At 40.6% G+C, this 27,368-nt stretch overlaps 1 protein-coding gene across 4 annotated transcripts; it reads left to right on the forward strand.

Annotated features, from left to right (window-relative positions):
* The first annotated feature begins 14 nt into the window (after positions 1-14).
* Positions 15-27,017, forward strand: PANK2 (pantothenate kinase 2). 4 transcript variants are annotated; one of them, XM_045194703.2, is made up of 8 exons: positions 294-425; positions 8,721-8,772; positions 10,718-11,070; positions 15,412-15,665; positions 17,151-17,327; positions 21,844-21,967; positions 23,757-23,882; positions 25,958-27,017. In XM_045194703.2, the coding sequence occupies exons 3-8, from the start codon at positions 10,963-10,965 to the stop codon at positions 26,006-26,008; spliced, it is 840 nt and encodes a 279-aa protein (XP_045050638.2). In that variant the 5' UTR covers positions 294-425; positions 8,721-8,772; positions 10,718-10,962; the 3' UTR covers positions 26,009-27,017. The 4 variants fall into 4 exon arrangements, with proteins under 4 accessions (XP_024415241.2, XP_045050638.2, XP_071077880.1 ...); XM_071221779.1 differs by having other exon boundaries at positions 10,718-10,927; XM_024559473.3 differs by lacking the exon at positions 8,721-8,772 and having other exon boundaries at positions 15-425.
* Positions 27,018-27,368: the final 351 nt, after the last annotated feature.

Raw genomic sequence — 27,368 nt, forward strand, 5'->3', positions numbered from 1 at the left:
TCCCGAAGCCTGCTGGGATTGGCTTGCTGCACATTGGCGCAACGGAAGGGGCGGACGGTCGAGGGTTCGCCTCTGCTCCGGCTGGACTGCCGCGGAGGAGGCAACCAGGGGTCCGACGCTGGGTGGCTGGTTCGGGAGGCAGCAGTGGCTGCTGTGGATGGGAGCGGGCCAACTTGGTGTGCCCATGGAGCGCCACGGCAGGGCCGCCACCACGTCCGCTTCGTCGACCTGGGAGCCGGCGTCCGAGGAGCCAGATGGGCGGCGGCAGGAGCCGCTGAGGCGCCGGGCGAATAGCGCTTCGGCACCCGCGGCCGCGGCAGCCTCGGCCTTGACTGAGGAAGTAAGGCGGGACCGACCTGGTTCCTACAGCGGCACTACCTCGGTCTCCCGCCAGCGCGTGGAAACACTTAGGAAGAAGCGGCCGCGTAAGTGCCCGGCGGGGCGCGCTCGCGGCTTGCCCTGCCCCCTTCCCGCCCGGCCGCCGTTTTTCCCGCGCGCCTGCGAGGGGACAGTGCCCCCTCACGGTGGTCCCAGGTTGGTGCGTGGGCAGAGAGCGGGTTGGAGGCCTGGGGTCCCACAGAGGCTGTGGCTTCGGGGTTCGGCCGTCGGGCACAGTAGTCTCCGCAGTCACTTCCCCGAGGACCCTTCCTCTCCCCTAGCTCCTTAGGCATTCCATGCCCGAGAGTCACATGATGTTACTCTGGAGAACGCTTCTTTTGACTTATTTCTACCGCCTCCCCTCCCCCCCAAGTCCTTCGAATCCACAGTCTGTCTTGTGTGGGTTTTTAAAGAGTTGCTCTCCAAGACGTTAAGTCTTTTTCTGTCTGGAAATTTCAGGCTTCCTGGAAGATGGTTCACTGACCCCTGAATTGCTGCAAGCCTAAAACTAGATTCCATGTTTTGTGTATTAAGCTTTGGTTGTTTTTCTTCCCATGAGAATTCGGGTCGTCTCGCACCCGGATATCTCCTCTTTCCTTGACATCTATTTGTTGATAGGATTTAAGACTGGAGCGTTCTGGGCATTAAGGCCTTTCGTTTTTAGGGAAAACGAAGTCTTCTTGAATCTCACCTTGGGACTTGCACACGCTCTTATCAGAGAATCGTTTTCTCCGTTTTATTATTAGTGTTTTTTTCATGTTTAGATCTTGTCCAATTATTTTCTCCCCACTATAGGTCTTTAATTCAGGGCGTCTTTCTAGCACCCTGAAATGGGTGCTGTTGAAAGTATCCTCTGTTCTGATACTGATATTAGCCTTACAATATAGTGGTATTTTACATATGATTAGATAACTTTTTTTGTTGATGTTGTAGCCAAATTCCCACTTTAGGAAATGAACTTGTTTTAGATGCAGATTTAAGAGAGAGAAAGTGGCAGAATGGGTGTGAAGTGTTTATTGGATGGTCTTGTCTTGTACCTTGGTCCAGTTTACCCATTTGCTTTAGTTTTAACTTGTATGATGCGGATGACTAAATGCAGTCATATTTTGCTATGGAATGTTTGGAGAGTTTCCAGTTCTTTTGTTTTTTCCTATCCTCTAGAAAGAGATTTATTTGGAAAACATCTCTCAACCTACCATTCTTAGAGCTTGGTTTGTTTTATTTGAGGAGCACTTGATTTTTTAAAAAATGCATCTTATTTTAGAGGGGAAGAGAAGGAGAAAGAGAGGGAGAGAAACATCAATGGATTGCCTCTCATACACAGGGGGCGCGGTGCGGGGTCGGGGGAAGCACTGAACTTGCAAACCCAGGCATGTGTCCTAATGGGGAATTGAACTGGCGACCTTTCTACTTTGCGGGACAACGCTCAACCAACTCCACACCGGTCAGGGTGCACCTGATTTTTAAGCAGTACAAAACATTAGTTCCTTCGTGGTTTTGTACTGTATCATTGGATTATGGATGCAGATTCCAGAGACTCCGCAAATAAGATTCACAGCTGTATAGCCAGCTTTTGTGGACATTGGCCACGAGGATTTGAAATAATTATTGTATTTAGAGTGTTGGATGGGTCAGGCAATCTAAAATCTTTTTTTAATTAAAATTTTTTTTTGACCCTGGCTGGCATGGCTCAGTGGATTGAGCACTAGCCTGCGAACCAAAGGGTGTCTGTTTGATTCCCAGTCAGGGTTGTGGGCCAGGTCCCTAGTAGGGGATGCGGGAGAAGCAACCACACATTGAATTTCTCTCCCTTCTTTCTCCCTCCCTTCCCCTCTCTCTAAAAATAAATAAATAAAATGTTAAAAAAATTTTTTTTCAGGTACTCCTCTGAGAGTTTTAATAACTCATTAGCCCTCACAACTCTGAGGTAGGTGGTAGTATTCCATTTTACAGATGAGAAAAACGGGGCTCATTTGCCCAGTGTCAAATGGCTAGTGAACAGAACTGTAAACTCAGGAATTGTAGCTTCATAGCATCTGCTCTTAGCCCCCGTGCTTTACAGATTGTTCATGTTCTAGTAGCTAATTTTTATTGCTTAAGAGCAAGCACAGTCTTGATCTTTTGCATTCAAGGTTTTCTTACCTGAAGTGAACATTTCTAGCTGCTTGCAAATTTTGAGCATAAAAATGACCTGGAGAGTTAAAAATGCAGATTCCCTGGGTTCAATTCTTTTTTTTTTAAATCAAAATCCAGAAAGGGTTCTAAGAAGCACCTCATATCATTTAGATACAGGTGACTCAAAGACCACACTCTGAAAAACACTGGTTCAGACCATTGAAGGGGGGAGTCATATAAGGTGGTTTTGAAGTACCTGTCAGAGGGGGAAACAGCATGTTAGACTGCTGAACCCTCCCAGAATATACATACAGTTGACCCTGGAACAACACGAGTCTGAGCTGCATGGGTGCACTTATATGCGGATTTTCTTTCCCAGTAGACATGTATTGTTTTCCATTTGTAGATGCAGAGGGCCGGCTGTATGCATTGGTCTGTGCCATTTTGTATAGAGGACTTGAGCATCCTTACATCTTGGTGTCTGTGGGGGGGTCCTTGACTTCTTTTTAGATACTGTGAGACAACTAAGATTTTTGGGAGTCAGGTTACATGGATTTAAAAAATTTTCTTTAAATATTTCATTTCTTTTTAAGAGAGAGGGGAAGTGGGGGAGAAAGGAAGAGTAACATAGATGTGCAAGAGAAACATCGATTGGGCCTCTCACGTGTCCCCTACTGGGGACCTTGCACTGAAATCCAGGCATGTGCCCTGACTGGGAATCAAACTGGCAACCTTTTGGTTTGCAGGCTGATGCTTAACCCACTGAGCCACATCAGCCAGCGCAGATTACATGGATTTTTTGACTGCTGGGGAGGGAGAGGTCAGCGCCCCTAACATACCTCACCCCTCTTGCTAAAGAGGCAGCCTTACTTTGGTCTAATCTTGAGAAAATCCAGTAAAGACTAAATTGTTTATTGTTGGAAGAGTTGGGTATGGGGTAGTACCACCTTTCTTGTTGCCTCTCACGTGTTGTTCATACCTGGGGACCTGTCCCGCAACCCAGGCATGTGCCCTGACTGGGAATCAAACTGGCAACCTTTTGGTTTGCAGGCTGGCACTCAATCCACTGAGCCACACCAGCCAGGGTGCACCTTTTAATTCTTAAAATTTTAATGAGGCATAATTACATACAGTAAAATGTATAATTTTGACAAATGTGTACACTCATGTATTCAGAGAACTTTTTTTAAATCCCGATCTGAGGACATTTCTTCATTGCTTTCTAGAGAGAGAGGAAGGTGTGGGGGGCAGAGAGAAACAAACATGGAACATCCATGGCTGCCTTTTCATATGCACCCTGACTGGGTGTGGGGGGTTGGGAGGGTGGGAGAATTGAACCAGCAACGTGGGTATGTGACCTGGCTGGCCCTGACTGGGAATCGAACCTCTGACCTTTTGGTCTGTGCAACAATGTTCCAAGCCCACTGAACCATGTTGCTCCAGGCAGCTGAGCCACACCTGCCAGGGCCGGAGAACATTTTAATCAAGGCCCCAGGTGTGCAAAAGATGTAGAAACCCGGGTATCAGAGTGTTCCATAGCAGTGGATGAACTGGCTCTTTCAGGGTGACTCCGAGCATGTTGTAGCTCCATTAGTTTAAAAAATAAAACTTTTGTTTGTAGCTTGACAATTTTAAAGTAGAAAATAGATTGCTTTTCCTTGACTTTGGGAGACTGTCAGTTTTGGCAGAAAGGAACTGGTGTTGGGTCCCCAGGAGACTGCCCTTTATCAGATGCAGTGTTTCATCTTTAGTTAGGGATTTAGGAAGGGCTGCCCACAGGAAGCTAAGGAAAAAGTTAGATATCTGTTGCTTTGTAGCCTATTTTTGAGAGACAGAATGGGAGAGGATGCTTTGGACCTATAATATTAACTTTAAATGAAATTGAAGAAAACATCCCTCTTTGGGATGTAAAACAAATATAAAACATTAAGTAGGGCCTAAAAATAGTCCCATTATGCAAGTGTTTAAAATGGTACAGTTTGTTATTTTAGGGACCTTATGTATGACTTATGCACTTAGATAATATGATTGTTCAGTGTTGGCATCCCTGCCCTCTATTTATCTGGGGGGATGGTAAGCAAGAAGAGATGTATGCTATTAAAAATGTTTGCTTAGCCCTGGCTGGGTGGCTCAGTTGGTTGGAGCATTGTCCTGTACACCAGAAGGTTGTGGGTTCGATTTCTGGTCAGGGCACATACCTAGGTTGTGGGTTCCATCCCCTGATGAGGTGCTTCCGGCAGGCAGCTGATCAATGTTTCTTTCTCACATTGATGTTTCTTGTCTATCTCTCTAAAAATCAATAAATATATCCTCAGTTAAAAAAATAAGTATCAAAATATTTGTTTAAAACCATTAAAAAAAAGATTTTATTTTTTTAGCAAGAAGGGGAGGGAGAAAGAGAGGGAGAGAAACATCCATCACTTGCCTCTTGTTCGCACCCCGACTGGGACTGAACCTGCAACTCGAACTTGTGCCCTGACCAGGAATTGAAGCAGTGACCTTTTGCTTTGGGGAACAATGCTCAACCAGCTGAGCCACATAGGTCATGGCTTTGCTTAAACACATTTTGAAAGGAAAGGCTATGGGAGAGGACCTTATCAGAAAGCGGCAAGAATGGCTATTTTAACTGGTCATTTAAAAGGTTGGTGATGTTCCTCTGGCTAAATTTATAACTTAATCAGAGTTTTTCAGGTTCATAACTTGGGGACTTTTTATCTTTAGACACTTTTCTTTCTCAATTTATGTCAATGAGAATAACTAGGATGTGAAAATCCCCCTTTTAAAATGTTTAAATTTTGCTGTCTAAAAGGGAAAGCCATCATGTAGTTTTTAGTAATCTCTACTGGGTTTTGTGTGCTTATTTTTCCTGAATGTAAAGTTTATTATTGAGCCTGCTGATTTTATAACAGTATTTTATAAGTATCTAGTCACTGAGTTAAAAACTATTTTGTGAATAAGAATAATTGTTAGTAAGATATATCTTTTTAAAAAATTACTGATTTGAGAGAGAGATGAAGGGGAGGGGGAGACAGAGAGGGAGAGAGGAATTTGTTGTTCTACTCATTTATGTGTTTATTGGTTGATTCTTTTACGTGCTCTGACTAGGAATTGAACTGGCAACCCTGTGGTTCGCAGGCCAGCACTGAATCCACTGAGCAACACGAGCCAGGGCTCTAATTTCATTTACATCTTTTATCTTTAATGACTTCGTTCTGTTTATTTTTTGGCTTTGTTTGGTCTGTTTTATTATTTTTCTAGCATTTCAAATTGTATGTGACATTCCCTTTTATTCAGACTTTCTTCTTTTAAAATACATTTGATTAGCATTTAAGGCTAGAGTTTCCCTTTGAGTATCACCTTGGTTGTATCTGTTGTTTTTGATAGGTAGTGATATCATTGTCATTCATTTTAAAATAAGTTGTTTTGATTTCCTCTTTAATCTCAGAGTTAATAATAGTGGATTTAAAAATTCCCAGGTGGAACCTGGCTGGTGTGGCTAGGTGGATTGAGTGCTGCCCTGAGAACCAAAGGGTTGCCAGTTGGATTCCCAGTCAGGGCACATGTGTGGGCTGCAGTCCAAGTCCCCAGAAGTGGGTGCTAGAGAGGCAACCACACATTGATGTTTCTCTTCCTCTCTTTCTCCCTCCATTCCCCACTCTTTAAAAATAAACAAACAAAATCTTAAAAAAAAATTCCAGGTGGATGCATTTTTTGTGTGTTGGACTAATTTCTTTTTCTTTTTTAAAAAGATTTTATTTATTTATTTGAGAGAGGGGAAGGAAGAGGGAAAGAAGGATTAATATCTTAATTTTGAGGTACTGTGGAAAGTAAATGTGGTTTGTTTTTGTTATTTGGAATTTGAGGTTCTTAAAGCTAATAGTTACTTTTTGTGAATGGTTTATGGGTATTTGAAAGGAAAGTGTATTTTTTAGAGAACATTTTATTTATTTATTTTTAGAGAGAGGGGAAGGGAGGGAGAAGAAGAGGGAGAGAAACATTGATGTGTGAGAGAAACATCAATCGGTTGCCTGTCACACATCCCCAGTCGTGGTCTATAACCCAGTCATGTGCCCTGACCAAGAATCTAACTAGCAACTTTTCGGTTTGCAGGACAAGGCTCAACCCACTGATCAATACCAGTCGGGGCAAAAGGAAAGTGTATTTGGTTTTTTGATAGAGCTATATTTATTTGTAATAGATCACCTTATTGGCTGTGTAGTCACGTTCTCTGTAACATCTTTATTTTGTGTGTAGGCAAATTTCTGAGACGTGTATCATTCTCACACTGGTTTCTAAATTAGTCAGTTTCTCCTTGTGTTTAATATTTTTTGAAGCATGTGTTAGGATCATTTCAATTATACTGTTTTATACAATGACATAATTCCTTTTTGTCTCTTCACCCTTTTTTAATATTTTATTTTTTATTTAGAGAGAGGGGGAGGGAGGGAGAAAGAGAGGGCAAGAAACATAGATGTGAGAGAGAAACTGGCTACCTTGAGCATATACCTCAGGAGACTGGACCTGCAGCCTAGACATATGCCCTGGCTGGGAATTGAACCAGTGACCTTTCAGTGTGCTGGACGATGCCCAACCAGCTGAGTCCACTGTTGGGGACTTTTTGTCCCCCTTTAATGCTTTTGGTTTGAATTCTGTTTAGTCTCCTTGTATTTTATGGGTTTGCTGTTAACTTTTGCTTGATACCGTGGAGTAGCATTGTCCAAGCCTTTATTTTGCATACACAAATTTAACTATGTAAATATAGCTGATAAGTTCCTTAATGGTGCCATCATTTCTACCCACTGATTTGGTCAATGAATATGTACATAAATAGGAGTAAATGTAGGGAAGGGAGTTGTGAATCTTATTTTCTTGGTAGATCACTGCTTGGAGGGGCACCTTTCATCTTGTGAGTATAGCTCCTGTTAAATGCAGTGCTGGTCTTGAAACATGGGTTTCACTTTGAAAATACCATGGTTCCTACGGTAAGTCAACTGCTCTATCAGTTTTCAGTGAAGTGCTTAAGATTTTGATACAAGTACTTTTGACTAGAAGCTGATTTTATTTTGAGAAGCATCTAACTCTTCCTTACTATGGGACTTCATTGTGGCTGTTTTACCATTTATTTACCTTCACTCTACTTGTATAATCTCATTTTAGATGTATCTTTTAAAGTAAACATATAGTTGAATTTCCTCTTCAGTCTGGAAGAGACATTTGATCTATTTGTGATTATGACACATTCATTGTTACAATTTTTAACTTTGTAGTAATCATTTTTATTTTTTGTTTTTTAAAATACTTTATTTATTTTTAGAGAGAGAGGAAGGGAGGGAGAGAAACATCAATGTGTGGTTGCCTCTTGTGCGCCCACCACTGGGGACCTGGCCCGCAACCCAGGCATGCGCTTTGGGAATCAAACCTGCGACCCCTTGGTTTGCAGGCCAGCACTCAATCCACTGAACCAGGGCATATTACTTTGTTTTTGAACTGATTTTTTTCCCTACTTATTTGAAGGTCTTATGTTCATTTCTTTTCTTTTGGATGGTTTAATGCATATAGACCATCACTACTTTATTCAGAATTAGTGAGAATCCACATCTTCCTTTTCCTCAAAAGGACAGAACTGCTGCTTACTTTCACTTCTCTCTCTTTCTCTTCCCTCTTCTACTTCCTGTGTTGAAATCATGTATTTTAGTTTCAGATTACTTCTTTTTTTTTTTTAAGACTTTATTTATTTATTTTTAGAGAGAGGGGAAGGGAGGGAGAAGGAGAGGGAGAGAAAAATTGATCAGTTGCCTCTATGCCTCTGGGGACCTGGCCTGCAAGCCAGGCATGTGCCCTGACTAGGAATCGAACCACTGACCTTTGGGTTCTCAGGCCTGCACTCAATCTAAGCCACACCAGCCAGGGCAGGTTGCTTATTTTTCTAAAAGTTAGCATGTATTGCTTCTTTCGCTTATTATTGTTCCTCATTTCTTAGATGCTTTAAAAAATACATTGGAGTGCATTTTATTAATTACTTCAGAGAAGCTCTTTGGGTAGTAAATGTTGAGCTCTTTATGTGTGAAAATGTCTTTTGCACTGCCACTTGAAAGCTGACTTATCTGGATATGAATTTCAAAGTCTTTTTCCTTATCACTTTGAAGCTATTACACCATTGTCTTCTGCCATCTGTGTTGTTGATGAAGTCTTAATTTTACCCTTATGTGACTTGTTTATCTTTGTAGGAATTCACTTTTTCCTTTGGAAGTTTTTAGGATTTCCTGAAATTTCAATAAGGTATGTCCAAGTCTTCCCATTCTCTGCTAATTGATTCTGTTTAACACTTAGTAGATTTTTCAACCTGATGATTAATGTCTTTCCTATATCCCCTGTTTCCCCCAGAAAAATTTTAGAACTCATGTAAGATAGATGTTGGAGTATGGTTCTGTATTCTGTATATCTACCTTTCTTTCATACTCAAGAGACATTTTGGGAGAATTTCTTAGTTTTCCTTTTTTTTTTCTGTGCCTGTTTTCTTGCTGAATGTACTTGTTAAGCTTTATTTTGGAAGTCAGTTTTTCTCCTTTTTTGTAAATGTGTCTTTATTGAGGTATAATCTACATAAAATAAACTGCTTTCATTACAAGAGTACAGCTCCATGCATTTTGACAGATACTTATACCTATGGTGCTCCTCCCCAACAATCATGATTTGGGTTACCATGGAAAGTTTTCTCTTGCCCCCCGTGCCATCCTCCTTCCTCTCCTCCAGCCTGTGATCTGCTTTCTCTCAGATGCAGGAATATTTGCTTTGTATTTTCTAGTTTCATAGAAATGGAATCACATAGCATGTAGCCTTCTGTGTAAATCTGTTTTTGAGATTCATCTGTGTTAAGTATATAGTAGTTTGTCCTCTTTTATTTGGTTTTGAACCTCCCCCTCACAAATGTGGATACAGCTCACAGATGTGAATATCACATTTTTTAAATGGTAGCTTACTCATTTTTCATAGGTGAAATCTCATTTTACTCCTGATATATTAATGATTGTTAAGTCTCCTCTTTGTCCTTGCAACTCCTTCTCATGTTTAGCTTCTTGTTTTTGTGGTGTTGATTTCCCTTTTGGTGGTTTTAATTTGTGAAGTGATTATCTCTGGTTTGAGGATTGTGCTTTTCCTGTCAGTGGATATAGTGTCTGTTTACCGGTCTGTCGGTGTGGATTGTAGGAGAGAGATGGGATATATGGCCAGAGCTGGACACACTCCTTCTGGTTAATAACAGCTGCTTGGGTGCCAGCCTGAATCTTGGGCTCAAGTGTCTGTGCTCATTGAAATCTTCACCTCTGTTGTCTGGAGGAAGGGAGGTGGGGAGTGGGTCTCAGTAGAGGGAAGTGACTGGCCTGCCCATGATTGCACCAGACCTCCTGTTTCCCCATGGCAGTCATGCCATCTGTAGCTTGGATGAAACAGCCCATTGTTCACCCACCCTCATAACTACTCCCCAATTATTATAGTATTCCTCTTTTGAAGTTTCTGGACAGTTACTGCCTCTGTCAGCCTAGTTCCGCTGATAGTATCACTGCTTGTTTCCAGAATTATTTTAGAAAATAGTATATCAAAATTGTATTATCTTTAGTCATTTCTGGGTTTTAAAGTGAGAAGGGAAGGCATGTATATCGATGCAGTCCATCTTGATGCAGCCTCCTGAAGCTACTCTCTTGGGAAGGATCTTTTTGGTTACAGATAATAACTTTGAAACATCTGTTCCATTGAAACCTCTTTTTTAGGACATTGAGTTTTGAGAGAAATTGAACACTGGAGCTTATGTTACATGGGGTGGGGAGTTTTCCTTTACACCTAGTTTGAGTACTAAACCAGAGTTCTGAAAGCTTCCAAGATTTCTTTTGTAAGCCAAGGGGAAGGGTGAAGGTTTTCATTTTCATTTTTTCCCCAGACGGTTAATAGGTAGTCATTTTGTTGTTTTTAAATATTTCACAGTGTAGTTTGGGCATGTCTGTTGTATAAGAGTGTTGGGTTGGCTCAGTGTTCTGAAATTTTTCTTCTTGGCCTTTGTAATTTTTTTAAAAAGATTCACTTCCAAATCAGTTACATTTCTTGTCCCTCAAGCCTGTTTGTTTATATAGTCCTAGGAAACTTTAGGGTGTGAAATAAGTTTCTGATCTAGTAAGTGTAAATTTGGTTTTCATGAAAAAGCTGTTTTGACTTTTTTTTCTCCCCCATTTAGTTTTTCCATGGTTTGGCTTGGATATTGGTGGAACCCTAGTCAAGCTGGTTTATTTTGAACCCAAAGACATCACTGCTGAAGAAGAAGAGGAAGAAGTGGAAAGTCTTAAAAGCATTCGGAAGTACCTGACCTCCAATGTGGCTTATGGGTCCACGGGTATTCGGGACGTGCACCTGGAACTGAAGGACCTGACTCTGTGTGGACGCAAAGGCAATCTGCACTTTATACGCTTTCCCACTCATGACATGCCTGCTTTTATTCAAATGGGCAGAGATAAAAACTTCTCAAGTCTCCACACTGTCTTTTGTGCCACTGGAGGTGGAGCGTACAAATTTGAGCAGGATTTTCTCACAGTATGCATTTTTTTAGCTTATATACAATTTATGATAATCTGTTAAAAATAATAACCAGTAGCAAGTGGTGGAATCATTTCCATCTCTAATGGAATTTAAATATTCTTGAGTCAAATTAAGATTAAATATAAATTAGTGATAGGAGTTAGCTATCTAGAGATTGTGGTATAATTTACTTTTTGCCCAGTTCAGATGGATTGGTGAGAATCAGAACCACTAAAAAGAGAGCATTTTGTTCTTTTAGGATGAAAAAATAAGTGAAGCTGTGATAAAACAGAGTAAACAACCATGAGGAATAACATCATTAAATCTGGAACAATGAGATTGAAAAATAATAGAATTAATGTCATTTCATGTCATAATATTGTTCCAATCTCCTGTACCTCATAGTGTTTCTTGTCCCCTTCAGTTGTGTCTTGGCAAGTGTACTTTTTTAAAAAAACAAGGTAAAAATAAGACAACCCCCCCGCTAAGGAGCTTCAGGTCTCTAAACTAGTTAGAGATGGTTGACAGCAGACCCACCTCTCCCCTAATGCCTTTTGGTGTGTTCTGTGCAGCACACTTGGTAACGGGAGTCTCTAGATCATGTCTGGGAATGGGTGCTGTGTGCAGGACCTTGAGGCTAGGACCTGAAGGTGGAGATGGGGGTAGGTGGGAAACTTGGTAAGTGTATTGGCCAAGACTCTGACCTTCAGATTTAAATACCTTCAGTGGCCATGTTTTTAATGCCACCGATGAGAATATTATTCCAGAGATTCTGCCTTTGTATCCTTCTACCTGTCTTCCCTTTACCCTGTGTCACTGTATGATGTATGACCTTGTTCTCTTTGACCTTTAGCTCATGACTTTCTCTCATAACTGGCCATAATCATAATATAGAATAGAATTTTGAAAATTAATTTTTAAATACGGCTTTATATTCTTTGTATTTCCCTTGGTTGTCGGTTTTCAGTGGTTTCTTTTTACCTGTGAGTAGGGGAAGGTAGCAGAAGGAAAGAAAGTTCCCCTTGTGGAAGGATCATAGTGGACTCCGGACCATGACTGATAGGTAAAGGAGAAAACCTCTATTTTCAGGACCTTGCAGAGATGCCCTTTGGAACGTATTTGAAAACCATTCAGGCTCTTACCAGAGGTTCAGAGTTGTGTGGTAAATTCAAGGAGGGTGCAAAGTGGATTTTAGATCTTAGGGATGGCCTTTTAGGCTGTCGAGCTTCTTGTTTGTACGCACCAGTACCATCTTTGACAACTGAAAATGAAATGCCTATCAAATCCTATTTGTGCATTAGGAGTGACTAATATTTAAGAAACCACATTGAAATAGTTTTTTTTTAAATTCTGTTTTAAATTATTTTTTAATTTTTCAATTATAGTTGACATAACTTACTATATTAGTCTCAGGTGTATACCCCAGTGATTAGATATTACATAACTTACTTAGTGATCATCCTGATAAATCTTGCACCTGTCTGACACCATACATAGTTATTAGAATGTTATTGACTATATTCCCTATGCTGTACTTTACATCCCCATGGCTATTCTATAACAGCCAATTTGTACTTAATTTTTTCACCTTTTTTACTCACTCCCACAGGCCCCCTCCTGTCTTACAACCGTCAAAATGTTCTCTGCATCTCTAAGTCTGTTTGTTTTGCTTGCTTGTTTGTTTTTTAGAGTCAATTGTTGATAGATAAGTATTTATTGCCATTTTGTTCATATTTTCAATCTTTTTCTTTTTTTTTCTTAAAGAATACCCTTTAACATTTCATATAATACTGGTTTGGTGGTGATGAACTCATTTAGCTTTTTCTTATCTGAGAAACTCTTTATCTGTCCTTTGATTCTAAATGATAGCTTTGCTGGGTAGACTAATCTTGTTGTAGGTCCTTGCTTTTTCATCACTTTGAATATTTCCAGTTCTTTCTGGCCTGCTGGTAGCGTCTGGCCTGGGGCCACTTAGTGAGAGGTATGGGGCAAGATGCTGCTTATTTGCAGAGTTTTTAGGAAAACCTGAAGCATGAGCCAAGGTAGGCCATTTGTATGGAAAAGCCATTGGAATCAGCATGGGTGGGCCAGAAGTTGGTGATGTGGGACCTCAGGGAATTACAAAGGGGCAGGGGACAGTGCAGTGTGAGCCAGGTTGGTGGGAACTCCGATATGGTGCCCACCTGCCTGCTGTGGGTGAGGGATAGCTCAGGAAAGGAACAATGGCCTCTGCCAGCACTTTCTGTCTGGGAGAACGCTCTACCTGCCCTCCATTCCTTCTCCCCCCAGCTCTCACCCTGATGCCGAACAATTAATTTCCTCCCTGTGTGTCTCTGGTGCCTTTCAAGCTGCTGCCCCAGTGCTGGAGCTCAGAGGAAGTGAGTCTGAGTAAATTCATATGTGGGTCCTTTAAGAGGAACTGCTTGGGATTCCAGAAGCCTTCTACCTCCTTCAGCCTCAATCCTTACTGGTTTTTACAGCCAGAGGTTATGGGGACTTCCCTTTTGGCACTGGAACGCTGGGATGGGGGAGGCAGCTGGTGTGGGTCTGGGTGTCCTTGCTCCTCTGGAGGGGACTCTGCAGCCAAGATACCATTCACAGTTTTTATGTACCACATGTGGATGTGGGACAGGGCCGTTCTGTGTCTCTGTCCCTCCTACTAGTCTGGATGTGGCTTCTTTAATTCTCTAGTTGTATGACTTGCAGTCAGCCCGATTCCAGGCGGTTCTGAATGATGGTTATTCTCTTCTGTAGTTTAGGTGTAATTTTGATGTGGTTGTGGGAAGAGGTGAATACTGTGTTTACTTATGCCTCCATCTTGACAGAACGTCAAAGCTCAATCTCTGAAACAATTTTTAAAATAGTTATTTTTTTTAATTTGAATCAGATTTCCTCACAGAATGATTTTTGCATGTTGGTGTGAGACTTACCGGGAGTTAGTGAAATGACATGCATTTTATCGTCAATGAGGCTGGGCTTTATTAGGAGTAGTCATAGCACAGCAGGGCACTTCAGGATAACATGAATTACGGGAAGGACAAAAGGAGATGCTGGTTTGACGTACAGTGGCAGAAAGCTACTTGGATTCCAACAAGCCACCAGTATAAAATGATATGCCTAAGAAATGAAAACGCTCTCACTTGAGATTCAAGTGTCAGGAAATTGGTATTTAAATTTGTTTTGGCAGGGAAGGCTGTGCAGATGAAATGACAGTGGTAAATAAAGGGCTTTGGTTTGGCCAGAGGAGTAACTTAATTTTAATTAGGGATTAATTAAGGATTAAGATGAAGTTACCTATGAACTTTCACCTCCCCTCTGGATCAGAATAAATTGCATGTAAATGTAATCAAACAAATGGGAGTTGATTTAATGGGGGAGAACTTGAGGGCTGATCTTGGTTGTCAACAGAAGTAGGTGCTTTAGGGGTTGAGGCATCTTTACCTTTGTCATATGTTTGAGTATATATGCTTGTAAACATTCGATTGGGTTAGAAGTTCATAGAGTAAAACATGGTAGTGTCTTTATATCATCTCCACTGTTAAAAGTTTATGTGTCTTTTTTTTCTGTGCATGACTGTGTATGGCACAGACATATAAACATGGTTTTACAAAGAGGCCCATTGAATCATTATAAAATGTTTCAGCTTTTGTTGACTAACATGTCTTGAAATTCTTCCCACTTCAACTTTTTATTGAATGAAGATCCTCTTCATTCTTAATTTCTGTACAGTGTTCCATAATATAAATAATAATTAAATCATTTACTGATTCTTTAAATGAAGTTGATAATGATGTTTTAAATTCTGATGAAATCTCCCTGTCCTCCAGAGGCTGTAACTTGTTTAGTGAAAAATCTTACCTTCTAGTTGCCCACTTGCAGCCTTTTGGCTTTACGTTATTAATAATAAGGTATGGCCTACTTTGTTACTGCTCCATAGCTTTGAAGATGGTCTTTTGGAAGTCAGATGTCAGTCTTTGTGGCTTCTGCCTGTGTCACCAGATGCTTGCATTACTTAGATTTCTGGGAGCCTTGCTTTTGGTAGGGCTGTGACCTCGACCGTGCTCCTGCTTCATGCCTGTGAGCAGATGTCTGGTTTTCTGCTTGTGTGTTGGGCACATTCTCTCCAGCTGCTGCAGTGGTTTGTAGGTAGAGTGCATTTGGGGCTCTGGGAGCAGGAGTCTGTCTTAGCAGTTCATCCGTTTGTCATCTACAGATTTGTTCTGTAAAGCATGCACAAATGATACACGTCCCTGCGTGCTTTTATGGTTTGTTTAATGTAGATGGGATGCCTTATTAAATGGAATTTTTATTTCTGTTGGTTTGTTAAAAAGTCTAAAACATTTTATTTCATTACAGATAGGTGATCTTCAGCTTTGCAAACTTGATGAACTAGACTGCTTAATAAAAGGAATTTTATACATTGACTCTGTTGGATTCAATGGACGGTCACAGTGCTATTACTTTGAAAACCCTGCTGATTCTGAAAATTGTCAGAAGTTACCATTTGATTTGAAAAATCCATACCCTCTGCTTCTGGTGAACATTGGCTCTGGGGTTAGCATCTTAGCAGTATATTCCAAAGATAATTACAAGCGGGTCACTGGTACCAGGTAGGTCTTTTATATTCTTGATATCATATAGGTATTGCATATAAATATACGTTTTTTTAAAAAGGTTTTGTTTATTTTTAGAGGGGGGGAAGGGAGGGAGAAAAAGAGGGAGAGAAACATCAGTGTGTGGTTGCCTCTCGTGTGACCCCTACTGGGGACCTGGCTTGCAACCCAGGCGTGTGCCCTAAACTGGGAATTGAACTGGTGACCCTTTGGTTCACAGGCTGGCGGCACTCAATCCACTGAGCCATGCCAGCAAGGGCACATATAAACACTTTTAAGAATCTGTTAAAATTATGTGAAAAATAAAACTTTTTCTGGGATTATGCAAACAAATGTTTTGCTTTGAAAATTCTGATTTCATGATCTACTTTTCTTTAATCTGTATTGCTCCAGGTTTCATTACCATAGCTTCATAAACTCTCATCAGCAGACTCACTGATCCCGTAGTCTCTGCCCTCAGATAGTGTAGGGTGTGCATATATCATAAAGTAACCAAAGCTCAGTAGCATCTATAAGGAGAAGGCAAGAAAAGGCAACGTTCTAGCTTTGAAACTGGCGCAGATGTTATACGTGTATATAAACACACGTGTGTGTGCACATACTTAACGTGGTCTGAGGATGATGCAAGATCTAGAGGTTGAGATATTGAGCAATAGAAAAGTGATTGGGGGCGAGTAGTCTGGAAAGGGAAAATTAGATGGCAGATGAGAAAGGAATACACTTTAAGGATCAGAGACCGCTTGAAGAAAAATAAGGAGCTGGGAATTGGGGTAAAGAAGTTTTTTAATAGGTGTGAGTTGAATGAAAGGAGTAATTGTTTTTTTAGAAAAACGCATTCATGGAAGAGATGCTGTGGGGTAGGGGTGGATGAGCCAGGGGGACAAATTCTTGTAGGGGGATGACTTGGGGCCTGCACTTGGGGAGAGAAAGGGAAGAGGCCCCAGCTTCGTCCTAGGTGTGGCAGGCTGATTTGCACTTGGGGTTTCTCGAACTCCATAGTTGCCCAGACTGAACTGGAGATGTGGGTGGAGAGGTGGGTCCTGTGTTTGCTGTGGTGTTTGTTGGTACACATGAATGTTTATCTTCACGGGCGTATTAGGGGCCTCTTATTTTCACAGACTTGTTTCTATTTTATTTTTTAAGATTTTCTTTATTTTTAGAGAGAGGGGAAGGGAGAGAAGCATCCATGTGTGAGAGAAACATCGATTGGTTGCCTCTTGCACGTCCCCAGCTGGGAACCTGGTCTACAGCCCAGGCATGTGCCCTGACTGGGAATCGTCCCAGTGACCTTTTGTTTGCAGGATGACACCCAGCCCACTGAGCCACACCAGTCAGGGCTTCAGACTTTTACTGGTGGCATCTGTGTGATTGGGGAGGGGGGGCAAGAGTGGATCGATATGTGAATAGGGTTTTGGGTTTATAAATACTACCTTCCTATTTAAAAAAATGTTACAATACGCTGTTGTTTATTTTTAATTATAGTCTTGGAGGAGGAACTTTCTTTGGTCTCTGCTGTCTACTTACTGGCTGTTCCACTTTTGAAGAAGCTCTTGACATGGCATCTCGTGGAGATAGCACCAAAGTAGACAAACTAGTGCGAGACATTTACGGAGGGGACTACGAGAGGTTTGGACTGCCAGGCTGGGCTGTGGCTTCAAGGTAAGGGGGCATGTATGTTCTGAGAAATACAGAAATAAAATAAAAATATTGGATATAACTTTTTCCTTCTAAATAGCTTTACATACTATAAAGTCACCTGTTTAATGTGTCCATTTTAGTGATTTACAGTACATTTACAGAATTGTGCAGTCATTACCATACTCCGATTTTAGAACAGTTAACATCCCAGAAAGAAAATTTGTATTCATTAGCTATCACTTCTCGTTTCCTCACCGCCCAGTCCTTGATAAACACCAATCTATTTTCTGTCTCTATAGCTTTGCCTATTCTGGACACTTCATATAAATGGAATCATGCGATATGTGATTTTTGTTTAGCTTAATGTTTTCAAGGTTCACCCGTATTGTGGCATTAGTGTTTTTTTCCTTTTTTGTTTGTTTTTAAAATTTTATTAATTTGAGAGAAAGAGAAACATTGCTTTGTTGTTCTACTTATTTATGCATTCATCGATTATTTCTCGTATGTGCCCTGACTGGGGATCAAACCTGCAACCTTGGTACATTGGGATGACACCCTAAGCAGCTGAGTTAGCCAGACAGGGCCTAGTATTTGTTCTTCATTGATGGATAATATTCCATTGTATGAATATATAACATTTTATCCATTTATCAGTTGATGAACGTCTGGGTTATTTCAACTGTTTGGTTGTTATGAATAATGCAGCTAGGAACATGCATGTACAGGTCTTCGTGTGGACATATTTTTTAAAAAATATATTTTTATTGATTATGCTATTACAGTTGTCCCATTTCCCCCTTATTCCCCTCCGCCCTGCATACCCCCTCCCACCCACATTCCCCCCCTTTAGTTCATGTCCATGGGTTGTACATATAAGTTCTTTGGCTTCTACATTTCCTAAACTATTCTTACCCTCCCCCAGTCTATTTTCTACCTACCATTTATGCTACTTATTCTCTGTACCTTTCCCTCCTCTCTCCCTCACCCACTCCCCTGTTGATAACCCTCCATGTGATCTCCATTTGTGTGGTTCTGTTCCTGTTCTAGTTGTTTGCTTAGTTTGTTTTTGTTTTAGGTGTGGTTGTTAATAACTGTGAGTTTGCTATCATTTTACTGTTCATATTCTTTATCTTTTTCATAGATAAGCCCCTTTAACATTTCATATAATAAGGGCTTGGTGATGATGAACTCCTTTAATTTGACCTTATCTGAGAAGCACTTTATCTTCCCTTCCATTCTAAATGATAGCTTTGCTGGATACAGTAATCTTGGATGTAGGTCCTTGCCTTTCATGACTTGGAATACTTCTTTCCAGCCCCTTCTTACCTGCAAGGTTTCTTTTGAGAAATCAGCTGACAGTCTTACGGGAGTCGTAGGTAACTGTGTCCTTTTTTCTTGCTGCTTCTAAGATTCTCTCCTTCTGCTTAATCTTGGGTAATGGAATTATGATGTGCCTTGGTGTGTTCCTCCTTGGGTCCGACTTCTCTGGGACTCTCTGAGCTTCCTGGACTTTCTGGAAGTCTATTTCCTTTGCCAAATTGGGAAAGTTCTCCTTTATTATGTTTTCAAATAAATTTTCAATCTCTTGGTCTTCCTCTTCTCCTTCTGGCACCCCTGTGATTCGGATGTTGGAACGTTTAAAGATGTCCTGAAGGTTCCTAAGCCTCTCCTCATTTTTTTGAATTCTTGCTGCTTCATTCTGTTCCAGTTGAATGTTTCTTTTTTCCTTCTGGTCCAAACCATTGATTTGAGTCCCAGTTTCCTTCCTGTCACTGTTGGTTCCCTGTACATTTTCCTTTGTTTCTCTTGGCATAGCCTTCATTTTTTCATGTGATTTGCAACCATACTCAACCAATTCTGTGAGCATCCTGATTATCAGTGTTTTGAACTGTGCATCTGATAGGTTGGCTCTCTCTTTCTTGCTTAGTTGTATTTTTTCTGGAGCTTTAATCTGTTCTTTCATTTGGGCCATTTTTTTGTCTCAGCACACCTGTTACGTAGTAAGGGCAGAGCCTCAGGTTTCACCAGGGCGGGGCAACGCACATTGCTGCACTGTGATGCTGTATGTGGGGGAAGGGTCTGAGAGGGAACAGTGCTGCTTGCTTCACTCTCTGCCGGTTTTCAGTCACTTCCCCCGCTACCCACAATCAAATGGGGCCCCTCTGGTGCTGATTCCTGGGTGGGTGGTTTGTGTACGTTCTAGGACCCTGTGGGTCTCTCCAACAAACTCTCCTGTGAGGCTGGGAGTTTCTCCTGCTGCTGCCTCAACCCCCACAGGTGTTTTCAGTCAGAGGTTTGAGGCTTTATTTCCCTGAGCTAGAGCCCTGGGTTGTGTGGTCTGTCTCGCTCCCCAGTTGTTCCTCCCACTTTATCTTTGTGCGAATGTGGGACCGCCTGCTCTGCTAGCTGCCACCTCACAGGGTCCGCCAGCCACTGCCTTGTCTCGAGAGTCCTCTCCGCCCAGCTGCCCGTCTCTGCCCCTCCTACTTGGCTGGATGAATGTTTCTTCTTTAACTCTTTGGTTGTCCGACTTCCATACAGTTCGATTTTCTGTCAGTTCTGGTTGTTTTTTGTTTTTAAATTGTTGTTGTCCTTCTTTTGGTAGTGCAAGGAGGCACAGTGTGTCTACCTACGCCTCCATCTTGTCCAGAAGTCTGGATGTTTTGAATGCTCTTGGGTATATGCCTAGGACTGGAATTGCTGGATCATGTGGCAGCTCTGTGTTTAATCTTTTGAGGAACTACAGACTGTTTTCCAGAGGGGCTGTACCATTTTACAATCACACCTGCAATATATAATGGTTTAAATTTCTCCACATCCTTGCTAACAGGTTTTTTTCCCCCCCAGTTTTAAACTGCTTTAATAGGTATAAAGTAATCTCTCCTTGTAGTTTTGATTTGCATTTCCCTGAGGACGTTGGACATCTTTTCATGTACTTACTGACTTTTTGTATAGCTTCTTTGGAGGGATGTCTTTTCAAGTCTTGCTCATTTTTTAGTTGGATTATTTGTCTTTTATTATTGAGTTGTAAGAATTCTTGTATGTTCTAGATACAAGTCCCTTATAAAATACATAATTTGCAAATATTTTCTTCCATTCTGTTGGTTGTCTTTGCTCCTTTGATGGTATCCTTTGCAACATAGAAGTTTTATATTTAAATAGATCTTATCTATCTACTCTTTCATCACTGTACTTTTGGTGTTACCTATGAGAAATTATTGCCTAACCCTAAGAACATGAAGATTTACTTTTTGTATTTTCTTTTAAGAGTTTTATAGTTTTAGCTCCAACATTTAGATCTGTGATCCATTTTGAGTTAATTTTTGTGTATGGTGTGAGGTAGAGGTCCACATTCATCCTGTTGCATGTGGATATAGTTTCCTCAGCACCACTGGTTGAATAGATTGCTTTCCTCATTGACTTCTGGCTGCTTTGTGGAAAACAGTTGACCATAAATGTATAGTTTATGTCTGAACTCTCAGTTCTGTTCCATTGATGTTCATCATTATGTTCATTGTTATACCATGCTGCTTTGATTACTGCAGCTTTGTATTAACTTTTGGAATTGAGAAGTGTGAGTCTTCCAACTTGTTCTTTTTCAAGATTGTTCTGGCTTGTCTGGGTCCCTTGACTTTCTATATGAATTTTAGGATCAGCTTGCCAATATCTGCAAAAAAGGACAAGTTGGATTTTGATGGGGATTGTGTTGAATCTGGAGATCATTTTGGAGAGTATTGCAGCTTTTGACACTGTCTAGTCTTGTGATCCAAGAACATGGCATGTCTACTTCTTTAGATCTTTGCTTTCTTTTCACCAGTGTTTTGTAGTTTTCAGTGTGTATACTTTTGTTAAATATATCTCTAAGTATTTTATCCTCTTGATGTTATTTTAAGTGGGATTGTTTTCTTTATTTTTGAATTGTTTGGAGATACAATTTTTTGTGTGTTTTGGGGCACATGGTTTTTAATAATAGCAAAGGCATTCATACACATGCTTGTTTACTAACTTTAGGTGCTTTGTACATAGATTTCATTTTCTGTGAGCAGCATTTGCTCATTGGTAATCACATCTGTTTATGATTGCTTGGGTTTGTTTTCTGGTCACACTTTGCTAGGATAAAGCAGTTTATCCGATGTGAATATGACCCTTCAGCTGAGTGGAACAGCTGGGCGGTTGGGGAGAAATTGTTAATGGAGGTGACTCTCTGGAACTTTTCCCTGGTTGCAGAAGGAGCAGTAGTGCCTTGCAGTGGATCTAGTGAGATCCTAACTGAATACGTGAATATCTGGTATCAAAGCCTGATGTAATGCAGTGGAAGCCGTTTGCTCATTCAGCATACTTGACGGTTCTCTTTGAAGCTGCGTTTCTCTTTGAGCAGATGCTCCTTTATTTTATAATGAAAAGTTTGAAGATTTGAACATTAACTCTAAAAGTCACATTCAAGTTCTTTTGGGCTGTGTTGCCTTTGGTTTATCAAAGATGTGTGTGTGTGTGTGTGTGTGTATTTATATATGTATTTATCCCCCCCCCCCCACAGCTTCGGAAATATGATGAGCAAGGAGAAGCGAGAGGCTGCCAGTAAAGAGGACCTCGCCAGAGCAACTTTGATCACCATCACCAACAACATTGGCTCGATAGCAAGAATGTGTGCCCTTAATGAAGTAAGGGGACATGAATTTCTTTAGTTGCTCTGAGGAAAATACAGAACATCCTAAGTGGGCCCCACCTTGTATAGAACATCTGTCTTCTCTGAACGGGGCCTAACTGTGGTCATACATGGTGACGTTTGTTTCATTGGTGAAGTTAAAACTCTTCACTCCTAGATTAATCTTAATTGATATTTTTTTTCTCACTGAAAAGAAACACTGTTACTATCTAGAAGTAGAGGAGATGGTAGAGGAGAAAGTAGAGGAAGGTAGGAAGGTAGGCAGTGTGGCAGATGGTGGGGGCTGTTGGGTGGTGATGATGGATAGCGATGCTGAACCTAGACTCCATGCTCACTGTGGAACTCTAGAATCCTTGGGAAGGAATCCAGAGGAAGTCATGGAAGCTGGGAGAAGACTGAGCGGGCCACGCAGTGCCCGCCCTGCCCCCCTCCACCGCAGCAGAGCTGTCTTTGTGCTTTCAGCTTCTTTACAGTGCTGCCTTGTAGCATTCAGGTCAAGCAGCATTGTACAGGGCTATGAAAGAACCAAGAATGGCCTTCCCTTGGGGGTCCAGTTGGTGCAGCTTTATAGCTTGTCCCTATTTATACATTTTTGTTTAAAATTATTCTTTTAAACAGATAAAATAGAGATGTGGCTTACAAAAAAACCTTAAAAGGTGCAGAAGGATTGTGTCATTTTTTATTAAAAAGATACTGTATCAGCATCAAGTAATTAAAACCTCTTCATTTGAATATTTTAACTCTGTTTTCTTTATTGCATGTTCCCTTTCCTGTGTTTATGTATTTAAGATTTTAGTTGGTACACATACCATTTTATATTTTTTATGTAACTATAAATTTCATGACTGTGTATTTGATTTATTTTTATGTTATACATCATTCACACCAAGCTGGGCATTTGGTTGCTTGCCAATGATAGCTCTGTAGTAAAGCATTTTTAAACGCGAAGCTGTTCCTTGGTTGGATTTTATTCTTGATAAGGAACTTAGTCAGAAGTGAGTTTTCTCATGTAAAGAACATGGCCATATTATGAACCTTGATAGGTATTGCCAAGGTGCTTTCTTTGCAGAAGGGATGCAACAATTTAGAACATCTTGAGCAATATATGAGTGGGTCAGTTTTACCACAGTTTGACAAATAGTGGAATTTCAGTTGTTTTGTTAACACTTAATGGGTCTAAATTTTTACTTTTTGATCACCAGTGCGATTAGATTTCTTTTCTGTCATATTTCGTATATAATTTGCCTATTTGTATTACTTTCCTTCTTTGAATTGGGTCTTTTTACTTTGTATAAAACTTTTTAATAGTTATTTGTCATTATTTTTTAAAGATTTATTTATTTATTTTTTAGCGAGGGTTAGGGGGAAAGAGAGGGAGAGAAACATCAGTGTGTGTTGCCTCTTGCGCTCCTCCTACTGGGGACCTGGCCTGCAACCCAGACATGTTCCCTGACTGGGAATGGAACCAGCACCCCTTTGATTCATAGGCCAGCACTCAACCACTGACCCACACCAGCCAGGGCTATTTGTCATATTTAATACACATGTTTTTCCTAATCTGTTTTCTCCTGTGATATTTTTCTGGCATGCTTTGAAGTGGGGCCAGAGTTGTGTGGGGATCAAATTAAGCAGCCCTTGATCAATTGGATTAAATATAAGTACTTATTTGTGATCAGAAGTCAATTTGCTGTTAGAAACTAGGCACATGGTCTCTGTTTGGGGTGGCTTTTACAAGAGGACAGAAATTAAGATGAAAACTAATTGCCTTCTTTTGATGTACTCAGAATATTAACCAGGTGGTATTTGTTGGAAATTTCTTGAGAGTTAATACGATCGCCATGCGGCTTTTGGCATATGCTTTGGATTATTGGTCCAAGGGACAGTTGAAAGCACTTTTTTCGGAACACGAGGTAAGCAGACTTGTTTCCTGCAATATGTCACTTACATAAAAGGCACCCAGTTCACACTGTGTTGGAATTTGAAATAGAGGTGAAAGGTGCTGCAGCACTTACATATTTTTGTAACTGTATGATATGGGGTTTAACTTTGATTATATTAATGTTCAAAAGCTATTTCTTAAACTTGATTTAATGCAAGAAAGATTTTTGGTTAATTTCAACATGAGCTTCAGCAGTTTTCAAGAAAGAGGTCTTGATGAACATTCAGCCATATTTCTGATGCCTTATTCTTTTCTGAACCATCCATTATATTTTTCCCATTGTACTTTATAAATGTACTTACTCTGGGTTCTGCTTATTTCATTTTTTGATGTCAGTTTTTATGCATTGGCCTAGTTCATCACATTTATTTAATATGTATGTTTTAAAAATAATTAGATCAGTAAAGAGCATTCCAGGACTAGAAACACAGTATCATAAAAACGTAACATATAGACAGACTAGAAATGACAAAATGGAAAAGAATCACTGAGATACTCAACCTGATACCCTATTTTGGAAAGTGCTCTCTCTTTCCTCCCCTTGGTTGTGTGGCAGTTGACCTATTTCAAATGTTGGATTTTAGATAGTATTACCATGAACATTTTTCAAAATCGTGTTTGTGTGTATATTTTTTATCCTCACCTGATGACATACTTATTGATTTTAGAGGGGGAGGGGAAGGGAGGGGGAGAGAGGAGAAAGGAGAGAAACACTGATGCGAGATAGAAACATCAGTTGGTTGCCTCTCATGTATGTCTCAACTGGGACTGAACTCACAACCTAGTAAATGTGCCCTGACCGGGAATGGAACCTGGGGCCTTCAGGTTCATGGGATGACGCTCCAACCAACTGAGCCACGCTGGCCAGGGCTGCATGTGTATACTTACTTTTAATATTGCTTATATGAATTGACAGAAATTGAAGTAGGATTCGAAGTGCTATAGAGATTGCTTTTTCCTTTAAAATAGCTGTAAATTTTTCTTTTTAAGTTGCTTAAGTTAATGGTTAAAACCCAAAGTACACAAATTTCCCATATCAAAATGCTTAACGTTCAAGACACATAACTTGTTTATTGCTTCTAATGTTGTATTAGCAAATCAGTACCAAGTTATCATTGTTTCTTATACCTTTTTTATGCTACTTGTTTGTTGTGATCTTTTACCTGTTTTGTTTAATGTTAGAATAAAAAGAAACCATGTTTAATGTTAAATTTTAGTGTAACTTTCCTCCTGCTGAATTTCTGCCTCTTCTTGAACCTTTTTCCTAGGTAGAACATGGAGATTGATTTCTTAGGTTAACTTTTTTTACATTTTCAAGTCATCACAGTTAAAATAAGAACGCGTCAGGAACTCTTGTTTTTATATTGCGGCACTCTCATTGCCTGCCGCCTTGATGTTCTACTCTGGTTAGCATTGCTAGTCCCTTTGTCAGTTTTCCATTTGTATTCAGGCTTCTGATTCTAGGGTTAATTCCTGCAAATATGGAACTTTGATTATTTTAGGCTCTTTGAGTCTTGAAATACAGTTGACCCTTGAACATTAATGAGAGTTGGAATTGTTCAGGTCCGTGTATACTTGAATTTTTTAAATTTTATTTATTTTTAGAGAGGGGGGAGGGAGAGAAACATGGATGTGAGATGTGAGAGAAAAACATTGACTGGTTGCCTCCTGCACGCCCCTCACTGGGGACCTCGCCTGCAGCTCAGCCATGTGCCCTGACTGGGAATCAAACCAGCAACCTTTCAGTTTGCAGGCTGATGCTCAATCCACTGAGCCACACCAGTTAGGGCTGAATTTTTTCAGTAAATACAGTTGATACTTTGTACCTATGGATTCAATGGACCACAGATCAAGAACAGTATTTTCGAATTCCCAACCTCAGTTTCCCAACAGCTGATTCCCGACCATTGATCAAAAATATTGTACTTAGGAAATGGGTATCAGGAATTGATGTCGGTGTTGACTTTAATACTAATAATCATTTATGGTAACTTAAATAATTCTGAAGAAAATTGCTCTTATTTTTTTGTGTGTTTTTTTTCCCAGGGTTATTTTGGAGCTGTTGGAGCACTCCTTGAGCTGTTGAAGATCCCCTGATTGTTACCTGGGGAGGGGGAGTTCCTGCAACCTTCCACAGTGGGATCTATGAACTTCTGTTTTTTAAGAGCCTTACTTAATTTTATGGTTGTTTATTACCTGAATCAAAGCAAGAAAGACAAGGGAATTTTCCTAGGTCATCAAGATAAATCCTTAATTCAGTCTAAACTAGTAACCAGTAAGGAAAGATTATATATGTAATGTGGACTGTGCCTGTGACAGTGAGGATTTGCTGTAACCTGCTGTATAGTTTCGAAATTTGGTGTCACTCACTGGAGTCGCTTCAGGGGAGAGCTATTCTGTGTTCACCTGACTGTGGTTTTGTATGCCTTTGAACGTGCTAAATGTAAGGCAAGTTACATGTATTATAATCTAATCACAATTTTGTCAATATGGCCTTGGAGATCATCACCTGTTCATGAACTCTGTTGTGCATTTAGCCTTTGTGTGAACATACTGAAAAACATGTTTTATTTCAAGATTCTGCAAGCTTAATTGGGCAGGTTAATTCTGTATCTAATTTTGTCAAGCAACTTTTAGAAGGACAATTCCAGGTTACTTTATACTGTAAATTCTATAGGCAGGTGTGTTTGGAAAGACAGGACTTCAGTGGGCAGAATTACCTTGGGTATGGGGCTGATGAGTTGACCTGATGGAAGTGAGTAATCTGGGACAAAAAGTATAATCTGGAAGACTAAAACCAGACAAAAAGGGCTGCTCCCTTCCCAGAAACTGGGGAGGGAATCTGGTTTCACTTTCAGGCTAATAGAAATCAAGGAATTGAGGGACCCATTAACTCATGGGGAGCAGGGTGGGGTTCTTGCTGCCTCTCTCCCCCACTCCTGGCCTTGGCACTTGCCAGCCCCCATGTGCAGTCCTGATTTTTCTGGCAGTCTTGCTCAAAAGGCTGCTGCTTGGGAGACAGGTTTTGAGATTGAGTATTGATATACTCTGGACCTTTTCTTTCTGCTGTGCAGAATAATATTTAAAAATCTCCTTGAAGATGGAACATTTGTGTCTTATTTTTGTATATTGGTGCCTATATTGCCGTTGAAGGCAATTAAGGGTCTATATAAAGCAGCTTTTTTTTTAAAATCCCCACCCGAGGACATGCTTACTGATTTTAGAGAGAGGGAAAGGGAGGGAGAGAAAACATCAGGGAGAAACATCGGTTGGTTGCCTCTTGCACCTGCCTAGACCAGGGACCAGTCCAAACCTGCAAGCTAGGCATGTGTCCTGACTGGGAATCAAACCTGTGACCTTTCAGTTTACTGGACAGTGCTCCAACCAACCAAGCCACACGCCAGGGCTAAAGCAGCTCTTGAACTAGAAGGAAACTCCAAGGTTCCGTGTTGGTTTC

This window comes from Desmodus rotundus, chromosome 6 (genome assembly GCF_022682495.2).
Source record: "Desmodus rotundus isolate HL8 chromosome 6, HLdesRot8A.1, whole genome shotgun sequence".
NCBI lineage: Eukaryota > Metazoa > Chordata > Mammalia > Chiroptera > Phyllostomidae > Desmodus > Desmodus rotundus.

What these genes read in the sequence shown, in the direction of transcription:
- PANK2 (XM_024559473.3), top strand. Translation starts at nt 158, where the DNA reads ATGGGAGCGGGCCAACTTGGTGTGCCCATGGAGCGCCACGGCAGGGCC. An exon ending in TTGAGCAGGATTTTCTCACA is followed by an intron (nt 11,071 to 15,411) that starts GTATGCATTTTT and finishes ATTTCATTACAG; the next exon opens with ATAGGTGATCTTCAGCTTTG. An exon ending in CACTTTTTTCGGAACACGAG is followed by an intron (nt 23,883 to 25,957) that starts GTAAGCAGACTT and finishes TTTTTTTCCCAG; the next exon opens with GGTTATTTTGGAGCTGTTGG.